This window comes from Manis javanica, chromosome 10 (assembly GCF_040802235.1).
Source record: "Manis javanica isolate MJ-LG chromosome 10, MJ_LKY, whole genome shotgun sequence".
Taxonomy (NCBI): domain Eukaryota; kingdom Metazoa; phylum Chordata; class Mammalia; order Pholidota; family Manidae; genus Manis; species Manis javanica.
This window is the reverse complement of record NC_133165.1, coordinates 80858827-80870217: the sequence shown is the minus strand read 5'-3', so window position 1 is coordinate 80870217 and position 11391 is coordinate 80858827. Positions and strand designations below refer to the sequence as shown.

Sequence of the window (11391 nt, the reverse complement as noted above, 5' to 3'; positions counted from 1 at the left end):
GGAGAGCAAGGCTGAGGGGGGCTATTCCCCTCAGGCAGTTTTTGCCTAGTGTGTATTCAGTAGGGGTATGAAAAAGGAGGTGACAGCAAGGATGTCAATTTTTAGTAACTTCGTAGTTTGTTCTCCTTATTGTACTTTTTGTAGCCCAGAAGGAGTTAGAGAATTAATTCTTAGATAAACCCAAATCAAAGGGCAAAGCAAAGAATAAAGGCATAGTAAATTACTAGCACACTATTTTACTTGCATAAAAGAGAAGCCATTAATAAATTGATCTTATTTAACAAAGGCAAAATAGCATTTGCAAAGAGAAACGAGGTTGAGGGGATAGGAAAAAATATCAGAGAGTTTGAAAACAAGGAACTTTGTTTTTCTTTTTCATTATATAAGCCGGTATGAGTGTATAATTGGGAAAAATATGTTCCCAGACTGGGGCAAATAAACCTTTGAAACCAAAATCAGTCAAAGGGAGAAATAAAAAGTTGGAGAAGCCTATTTATTGCTTACAAGAATTGCCAATCCTGCTTGCCCATGTCTCTTGTGACCAGGCTGCAAAAAAAAGACCCCATGAAACCTCTCCAGTCTATGTGTGCACTCACTCCCCATCCCACTTGTAATCACCTATTGGTACGGAGATGGGTTACTTTTCTCCACCCCTTGGAAACATCTACTAATATGGAGAAGCACTAAGGTCAGGTGGGAGATTTTTGAAATATTGCAATTTTACCCAGAGTGGCTTACAGAGAGACCATTCCTTTGGGTGTGGAGGATCATCAAAGGGAAGAACTCTCATTATTTATTGATTTCTTAATAAACCTTGAGAATTTAAGTGTATGTGACATGCTCTCATAAAACATTGGACAGTAACTTTGTTAGTGTCTTCATGTTGTTTGTGCCAGATCTGCACCATTTCCCTCACTGGAGTGTTTCATTTGTTTTCCTTTAAGAGTGTCTATTTTCCTATGATGATTCCTTTAAAGCAAGGTTGACCTTGCCATATATATACTTCATGGGATTTTATAAGGCACATCTCCATAGGAATTCATCATTTCCCAGGGTTCATGTCCTTTGCAGGGAATATTTTAAAGCCAATTAAAGAAAAAATATTTCATAATAAACAAATTGATGTTTCCTGGGGAATTCCCTTTCAGTCAGTGATGGAGAAGTAGTAGGAATTCTCAAGACTGTGTTTCAGTTTGGACATATTTTCACTGCTACCATTGTAAATAATTAGTGCTGGTTAAGAATCAGGAGTGATTATTGCTCTGTGAACAGAAATAGAGCCATTTCTTCTTGCTGAAGAATATGCATAATGCTCACAGATAATGTCAACAAAGACTCATAATACAGAGAGAAAAGTCAGTTAATATAGATGGGTAAAATTTCAATATTTCCAGAATCTCTCACCTGGCCTTAGTGCATCTCCGTATTAGTAGGTGTTTCCAAGGGGTGGAGAGAAGTAGTCCATCTCCATACCAGTAGGTAATTACAAGGGCGAGCAAGGGCATATCTAGACTGGAGAGGTTGGGTGGGACCCCCTTTTGTAGCCCCGTCACAAGAAACATGGGTGAGCAGTAGTAGATGACTACTTGTAAGCAATAAAGGGGTTTCTCCCACTTCATTTCTCCCTTTGACTGATTTTGGCTTCAAAAGGTATTTACCCTTGGCTGGGAATGTATTTTCCTCCTGGAGTTACAATATGTTACTCATCTTTCTTGTGTATCTGAAATTATAATGCAAAATATATATCAAGTGGTTGCATATGACATAAAGGACAGCACTAATTAGGAAGACTGTGGATATATGATTATGGGGGAGCAAACTTCCTTAATTGTCTAGGTGGATCTCAACTTTCAATATGAACATGAAACTTTTGATCACCATACTAATATTTCTGATTTTTAATTTCTCCACTACCACTAACTGCTTTCCCCTACTGCCTGGCTAAAATTTGTTAGATCTCTCTGAGTTCAGGAACCTATATTATGAAAATTTCCCTGGTGATTTTAATTCAGAGAGTTACACATATTAAATAACCTAGTGAAATGCAAAGTTGTCTGGAAGAAGTTGAACATAATATAAGTAATTACAGTGTGAAGTTTTGCATAAATACAGTGAGTTTTATGATACACAGACTAGCCCTGTACTTCACAAGTAACAACCATTGTATGGAATAGTTCCATTTAAAACAACTTGTCTCATATTTTCCGTCAGGAGGAAGCAAGTCCTGACATAGAACTAAGTGGTTTTGCTCTAATAAGAGGGAGAAATAGACACATTCTCTTCTTTGAGAAGAGAGGTGAGTCTGTAGACCCACAGTTGGTGATTTCAGCTTTGCAAAAGAAAGGAAAATAAAAAGTAAAACAACCATACTCTCTAAAAAATGTTGTGTGGTGGCACATTTTGGGCAATGGGATAGACATCCAAGTACATAGCAAGTGAGCGGTCCAGGACTGAGATTTCTAGAAGCAAACCAACATGCCAACAACAGCAGAAGGAGAATTACAACATCAAAGGTAAAGTCAAGTTCAAAGATAGAGAAAAATTCTGGAAAAGGAGGATATATAAAGTTTGGAATTGGTAATTTTCAGACCTTTTGTATGAGAATGTACGTGAAATGACAATTTGAAATTTGAAACAGAAATGAAAGTAAGGATATTGAACCAACTGACCAGAATAGGCCCTAAAGAATATAATAACTGTCTCTAGACATAGACAGTTCTGTTTTAGTTCTCAGTTCAGATTTACATAATACCTTACATGTGCCTGATATAAGGGAATGTAGGGATATGGAAAATATAGTCTCTATTTGGAGAAGTTTACAGAAACCCAGAGGAGAATTTAAGTACACTAAAATATACAATGTGATGTATTCCATGAGAAGATGGGTAACAGGATCATAGAAGTAACACAGGATCAAAATCTCACACAGTCTGGTGGTAAATGAAGCCCTTCTTGAAGAACTGATGCCTAAGGAGAGCCCTGAAGGCCAACAGGCATCAGTCAGTCAGAGGATCAGTCTTGCTGAGGAGACAGCATATGGAAAATAGGAAGAACTTCAAGCAATGTTAGTGGAACTTACGTTTTGAGGAAAAAAATGTCAGAAACTCTAAGTGACAAGGAGAGAAAATAAGGAAGGTCCAGTCCTGCCCATGAAGAGCCTGGCAAGCCACACAGAAGACACTGATCATTGTCAAGAAACAGCGCTGGGAGAGAAAGTTGAGAGGGAGTCTGATTTCACTTTGAGCACATGGTATGTGGTGTGTCTGTGGAACTGCCAACAGCTGATACATATTAACAATGTGGCTTTATTGAGAAAAGTTCTGGCCTTTGGGACCCACCATATAAATGACAATGAAATTAATGGCACGGAGTGAAATCACCTTGTAGAACATGGAGTAGGAAGAATCACAAACAGAAAACAGGAAGGGAGAGGTCTCAACATAGGATATTGGGGAACAGCAATACTTCAGACACAAATAGTGAGGAGACTGTGTAGGACACTGAAAAGAGAGATTCAGAGTTAGGAGAAAAACAGAATGATGGCATGGAATCCATGTAATGAATGAACTTGAATTTAAAAATATACTGTGGGGATGCCCTGCCAAACAACCACTGAAACAATGCCACAGGCTTCAGCAGTAGTGAAGCTGTGGCAGATGTGAGGAAAATCAGTGGTGGGTCGGGAGTAAAGTCAAGTTTCAGAGGTTTAAATCCTACACTGAGAAGAGGTAAGAAGAGAAGATACAGACATATAGGAATTAAAAACAATGAACTGCCTAGTGTTATTCTCAGAGGCTTTCAGAGAAATGGGACTGAAATCAATAAACTGAAAAATGATGTGACTTCAAATGACTATATTCCTCTTGTTAATATCTTGAACACAATGGTGTTTTGCACAGTAGATAAAATAAGTGTATATTAAACCACCTTTGAGTTAAGAATAAGGAATTCAGGCAGAGAAGAATAAAGACACAAAGGAAAATCTCAGGCTGCCAAGTTGTGCATTTTTGTCATTGTTGTATGTTTGTTTTTCCAGGAGAAGTGCATCTTACCCTTAAAACCACCTTCTAAGAGTCACAACTGAAGGGAACTCATGTTCTGAATTATATGGATATGCCTTATATCCAAGTTTTGTTGGATAAAGTATGTTTACGTGCACATCAAGTAACATTATCTTTTATCCCCTAACATATTCGTAAATCCAATCCATGTAATGAATTACAATCAGCCACATTTGTAAATTTCAAAAGGTTAAGACCAGTGTGTAAAAAAGTTGGATTGTTTTACAACATGAACTGTAAAGGAATAAACCACTATTCATACATTTAAATTCAAGAAGACTATTGGAATAGTGGCAATATTGATTATATTGTGAAAGAAGAAAATTAATGGAGCCTGGTTTGCTTGGCTTTTATATGCATAATCTTTTGCTACAGAATTTGCATATCTACATTTTCCTAAACTCGCTCTGATTTTTACATGCTTACTGAGCAGAGTTCCAAAGTCAGTGATGAGAAACCACACAGAAATAACAACTTTTATCCTGTTGGGACTCACAGATGATCTTCAATTGCAAATCCTGCTTTTTATCTTTCTTTTTCTCACCTACATGTTGAGTGTAACAGGGAACCTGACTATTATCACCCTCACATTGGTGGACTCCCGTCTTAAAACCCCTATGTACTTTTCTCTCAGAAATTTTTCCTTCTTAGAAGTGTCATTTACCACTGCCTGTATTCCTAGATTCCTGTACAGCATGTCAACTGGGGACAATGCCATTACCTACAATGCTTGTGCCAGTCAAATACTTTTTGATGTTCTCTTTGAAGCCACAGAAGTTTTTCTCCTGGCAGCCATGTCCCATGATTGCTACATTGCTATCTGTAAACCCCTGCATTACATGACCATCATGAACAGTAGAGTATATAGCTTACTAGTCCTCTGCTGTTGGGGGTCTGGCTTGGTGATCATTCTCCCACCCCTTAGCTTATGCCTCCAGCTTGAATTCTGTGACTAATGCAATCAGTCATTTTAGTTGTGATGCAGGTCCCCTCCTAAAGATCTCATGCTCAGATACACGGGTAATAGAACAAGTGGTTATCCTTGCGGCTGTATTTGGACTCATCATCACCCTAGTGTGTGTGATTCTGTCCTACACGCACATCATCAGGACAATTCTCAGGTTCCCCTCTGTCCAACAGAGAAAAAAGGCCTTTCCACCTGCTCTTCCCACATGATTGTGGTTTCCATCACCTATGGCAGCTGCATCTTCATCTACATCAAGCCGCTTGGTAAAGGAGGAGGTGGCCGTAAACAAAGGCGTCTCAGTGCTCACTGCATCTGTTGCCCCCTTGTTGAACCCCTTCATTTACACCCTGAGGAATAAGCAAGTGAAACAAGCTTTTAATGAATCCATAAAAAGGATTACATTTTTCTCAAAAAAATCAGTTTTTATGAAAGTAAAATGAAAGAAGTCCTCTAAATGTTTAACTCCAGCTTTGCACCTATTTCATTGCTTTGTGCTTTTATTTCAGTCATATTAACCTTTTCAAAGACATGTAATACTTCATCTTACTCTCACCTTAAGCAAACTCCTTTTCTTTCATAGCAAAGGAACCCAAGTTTTTTCTCTCATTGTGAACCTATAACATATTTTCAGGTAACAAAACTTGTATTCATTTCTGACCTAGTCTTTCTTACTGCTCTCATGCAAGAAGGAAACTAATAATATTAACAGCATACAAATTATATAGAAAATACTTTTATGTAGTAATAATACTAGTTTCTTCCTCTAGAGCAAAGTTATCAAAATTAATATCACAAATCTAAGAATCAAATAAAAAATAGAAAACAATAGCAATCTATATTAACACATATTAAAACAAATAAGGCATTCCAGACTAATTAAAATAATGAGAATAACAAAGCAGAAACAAAGATATCAAAAGGAGGTGTGGAATAATCAGAACTGAAAAAATGGAAATATCCTCACAATCACTGATTAGAAGTAACAGCTATTTATTTATATTCATGGGAACCTCCTTAAATATATTCAGTTTATAGTATGTTGATTTTCCTTCAACAAAGCCAATAAGAAAAGTAAGAAAATGAAGGCAGCAAGTCCAAGAAAAAAATAAAAGGTATCTAGATTTGAAGTGAAGAAAAATTTATTTCCCTGAATTTTGATCTTTGCATAGAAAATCATATAAATTCTACCAAAAACAAATATTAGAACTAATAAGTGAATTCATAAATGTTGCAGGAAAAACAATCATATACTAGTAACAATCACTGAACACTAAAAGGTGGCATCAAAAATATGAGACATTAGGCTTAAATCTGACAAAACATGTAAAAGACCTATATACTGATAACTAAATATTTGCTGTCTAAAGTTTAAAAAGAGCCATAAGATGGAGATATATGCTATTTTCATAGATCAAAAAACTAAATATTGTTGAGTCAATTATTTCCAAATAAATTTATAGACTCAATTCAATCATAATCAAAATCCAAACTGAAATTTTGTAAAAATTGACAAGATGATTATAAAAGTCATATGGAAATTCCGCAGTATTAGAATAATCAGCTAAGCTCTACAAATAAGACAATTTCATAGGACCTACTTTTTTCTTTTAACACTTATGATAAAACTATAGTAATCAAACAGTATGATATTGATGTAAAGGTAGAGAAATAGGTTAGTGGAAAAGAAACAAAACTCCAGAAGTAAACCCTTACAGATATGGTCAACTGATTTTTGACAGAAATGCAAAAACATTGGGGAAAAGTTATTCTTTTCAACAAATGGTATTAGTAGAATTGGAAAGCCATATTTTTTAAAAAAATGTTATTTTTACACATAAATCTACAAAAATAAGGCAAAATGAATCATGGTCTTAATTGTAAACAAACTATAACACTTCCAGAAAAAAACATCAGAGACCATTAATTTAGGGTGAGGCAAATATTTCAGACAACAAAAAAGCATGATACTTTTTTAAAAAGTGATGAAATGTCATTCATCAAAATTAAGAAATGCTGCCTCTAAAAAGACCCTTTGAGAGTATAAGACAAGCCACAAACTGGGGGAAAATATTTGTGGATCACATATCTGAAAAAGGACTTGATTTGGACTGTATAAAGAACTCTCAAAACACAATACTAATAAAATACACAACCCAATTAAAGAAGAGGCATATGATTTAAACAGACACTTCACCAATGAAGATCTGCAGATGGCAACTAAATGTACCAAAAGATGTTATCTTTCTCTGTCTGATTCATTCCACTTAGCATAATGCCCCATGTTCCATTCATGTTGAACACTGATGTGTATATATAATTATATAAATTTTTAATGTTTACAATTTAAATAGTACCTATAAATACATTGATACATTTGATGAAATCTGTAAGTTTGTTTATATTATAATTAGTACTATGAGTTATATGGTTTTACAAATTTTTCCTTTTTTGTGTAAGTAAAATGTCCCAATATGTTATTTATGTAACATCCTAGTAAATGAGAAATGTACAGCTGACTCTTGAACAACATGGATTTGAAATGCACTGCTCCACTTATACATGGAATTTTTTCAAATATGTAGTATCTGTAACTGGATATAAAGCAGCAAATTCCACAGGTGATGTAGTTCATAGAAATGAAAAAGTACAGGTAGTGGCCCTAAGGGGATTCAAACCAGCAACCTTGGTGTTACTAATGTCAGGGCTCTGACCAACTGAGGTTACCCACCACTATTTGAAACACATAGAAACACAGGAATTCAAGAAGTTCCAAGACCAAGCAGTGCAAATGAGAGGAAGGAGACAGGAAACCTTTTCCCCTTCCAAGTTCACCTCCCAACAGGGGCCTGATTCACCTGCAGGCAGATGTCAAGGCTGACACGGACCAGTAGTGTAGCTAAATCATCCTCTGCTTGCACTCTTTTCTCTGTTGGAAAATACAACTTCCCATTTCTTTTCTACTTTTCTACTCTTTGCTCTTTCTGAAGTTAATTGACCCATTTTATATACAGTAAGCTACCACTATTTAGGTTTGGGGGGAATCTTAGGTAACACATAGGTGATTGCCTGGGGGGAGGAGGGTCAGTGCTCCTAACCCCTCCATATTGTTCAGGAGTCAGCTATATTACATGTGTCTCAGTTTATGCTATGTGTAAGTAAAAGAGTTAAATTTGTGTTTTATAATCAGAAGCTTCTGTTCTACAGGCCTTGATCTGCTGCTGCATCCTTGTCTCCAGGGACACCATCTCCAAGGAAACTATAGGGCACATACTTCTTCTACCCAAATTTTATTACTCAGAAGATTCATTAGTGATTCTGTTACTGGGTCACCAGGGACTCTTTGTTTATTCACTTAGTTGCATTTTATCAAATAAAGTACATGTCAAGCTAGATAATAAATGAGCTCACAGCCCTGAAAGGTCAGAATAGCAACTTTCCTGAAACTGGATAAGGTTCCTGACATTCCACAGCCCTCATAATATACTGTGATTTTTTTCTTATTTTTTAGGGTAAATAATAGTACAGCAAGAAATTCAATGTAATTGGTTGAAGATGGATACTTCAGAAAGATCTATGCATCTTAGAGTTTTGAATAAGACAGTGGACTCATAAGAAAAAGTGACTAGAAATTCATATGAATATCTTCTTCATCCCAACTACCATTTTCAATTTAGCAGTTTTAAGATTGCACGTGTTTTAACAACCGACAGAAACTGTGATTGGCAGTCATAATAGTAAGTGAGATGAAATGTCATTTCAAGAATATTTAACTTTTGTGTCATTTCAGTTTTGTTATGGTCTGGAAAACATTTATCTATCTTTTAAAAATTGGAAATGTGAGTGATGAAATTCTATACATTTGGTAAAGTGTACACTTTTTCATTTTTTTAGAATTTCTTTTTTAAAGAAATTTTTTAGTAGTTTCTTTGGATATGTAAATGTCATTTCTGAGAGATAATTATGTGCAAGAATATATTGGCATTTAAAAGCATTAAACTGTGATAGCTATCCAGAAATATTTTACCTATGCATAAACCTCCCATCAAAAAAAAGCAATGAATTCATATTATTAGAAACATACTCCTTAATCCCCCAAAAGAATGACACATTCACTGAAGGTGCCCCCACATCAGAGAGCCTTGTCCTCATCTCAAACATATCTCTTGAAAGTAGAATAAACAAAAACCACAGTTAATCCCATTTCACTATGAGTCTTTTTAAAATCTGCTTTATGATATCTTGTGGTACCTTAGAAAGAAGAAAACAGATGTTTTTAGAGCCTGGAACACTACTGAGTGGTGATAAGGCTGAGTAAGTTTACTCAGGGATATGATACATATGCTGCCTGAGACATAAGAAAGAGGGTGGAAAGGAGGATATGGGCAGCTGGAATATTTCTCCTATTTCTATTGGACTAATAAGTAGTTAAATGTGTCTCCCAATTCCCTTAGAGTGTCTTTCAGGTAAACCATGAACCTAGTCAGTCCTGTTTTATGTTGGGTTCTGCAACCCTGAGGCCTTACCTGTTTCTATTTTTTGGATAGTCAAAGCTCACCTTGTCCCAAATCAGTAAAATATTATGATACAATATTGTGAGTCCACATACAAATAAACTGGAGTCTTCAGGAGAAACTTTTCCTAACTCAGTGTAGTAGGGACTTCAACTGACTAAAGAGTGTCCACAGTGACCCAAATTGTGGGCATTTATTAATGCTTTCCAGAGTAACAAAATGTCAAGCAAATGCATCAGATAAAATTCTTGAAAATTGAAAGACATCTTTGTTCCTATGAAATGCCAGACCCATAGGAGTAAAAATTAGTCCTTTACAACGTGTGTTCTTAAAATTTCAATATTTAAAAAATAATTATTTAAAACCTAAATATGATAGATGTCACAGTGCTAAAATAATCTATAATAAAATGTCTCAATGTTGCATGCAGATTTAACAGAGGTCAGGAGTCAGCCATGAGAAACAGTACAGTAACAACATTCATTCTGCTGGGACTAACAGATGACCCTCAACTGCAGGTTTTGATTTTTACCTTTCTCTTTTTCACCTATATGCTGAGCATTACTGGGAACCTGACTATCATCTTCCTCATCTTGCTGAATTCCCACCTTAAAACAGCCATGTACTATTTCCTACAAAATTTTTCCTTCTTGGAGATCTCATTCACATCTGCTTGTATTCCCAGATACTTGTATAACATAGCAACAGATGATAAAGTCATCACCTACAATGCCTGTGCCAGCCAAGTATTTTTTACTGACCTTTTTGGTGTAACTGAATTTTTTCTCCTGGCTGCCATGTCCTATGACCGCTATGTGGCCATCTGCAAACCCCTGCATTATGTGACCATCATGAGCAGCACAGTCTGCAGAAGATTTGTCTTTTGTTGTTGGGTAGCTGGTCTATTAATTATAATCCCTCCACTTAGCCTAGGCCTAAATCTGGAATTTTGTGATTCTAATGCCATTGATCATTTTATTTGTGATGCTTCTCCTCTCCTGAAAATCTCTTGTTCAAATACTTGGTTCATGGAACAGACTGTTGTAATCTGTGCTGTGTTGACCCTCCTTATGACACTTATGTGCGTAGTTCTGTCTTACATTTATATCATCAAGACAATTTTAAGATTCCCTTCTGCCCAACAAAAGAAAAAAGCCTTTTCGACCTGTTCTTCCCACATGATTGTGGTTTCCATCACCTACGGCAGCTGCATCTTCATCTATATTAAACCTTCAGCAAAGGAATCAGTGGCCATTAACAAGGGTGTGACGGTGCTCACTACTTCCATTGCTCCAATGCTAAACCCTTTCATTTACACACTGAGGAACAAGCAGGTCAAACAAGCCTTCAGTAACTCAATGAAAAGACTTGTGATATTCTCCCGGGAATAAGAGAATGTGAATCCAAATAGACACATATGATTAACTTGCCAAATTTCCTAGTGAAGTTAATTCATTCAAAACACTATCATTCATCCTGATCCAGTGACATCTTCCTCACAAATCATTCTATAAGCTGGCATGTTAATAGCTTTTAGAATTTTAATTCGGAAGTTTCCTCCAAATTAGGAATATCAGAAACAAAACACAACAGGTAAAACAGAACTATACCTCCAAACTACAAGTATCAAAAGAGAAATCTGTTGCTTCATGTTTTCACATTTTTCAGCAAATGAGTAAGTAATGATTGCCATTGTCTCTTCCAATCCAAAGTTTTCAAATGATTATACCCTAATTCATTTAACAAATATATGGTTATTTGGGGGGCAAGAACTGTTAGCACTAAATATGGAGGAGAGAACAAACCAGCTAAAACTTACCCCAGTGTATCCTCAGGTCAGGGGTACCCAGAA

General features: G+C 36.0%; 1 protein-coding gene and 1 pseudogene across 1 annotated transcript; both read left to right on the top strand.

The window, feature by feature from the left end:
• The first annotated feature begins 4510 nt into the window (after positions 1 to 4510).
• LOC118972208 (olfactory receptor 6C2-like) lies at positions 4511 to 5468 on the top strand (annotated as a pseudogene).
• Positions 5469 to 9994: 4526 nt separating this feature from the next.
• Positions 9995 to 10930, top strand: LOC140843756 (olfactory receptor 6C2-like). The gene has a single exon (XM_073214180.1). The coding sequence runs from the start codon at positions 9995 to 9997 to the stop codon at positions 10928 to 10930; it is 936 nt and encodes a 311-aa protein (XP_073070281.1).
• Positions 10931 to 11391: the final 461 nt, after the last annotated feature.

What these genes read in the sequence shown, in the direction of transcription:
- LOC140843756 (XM_073214180.1), top strand. Translation starts at nt 9,995, where the DNA reads ATGAGAAACAGTACAGTAACAACATTCATTCTGCTGGGACTAACAGAT.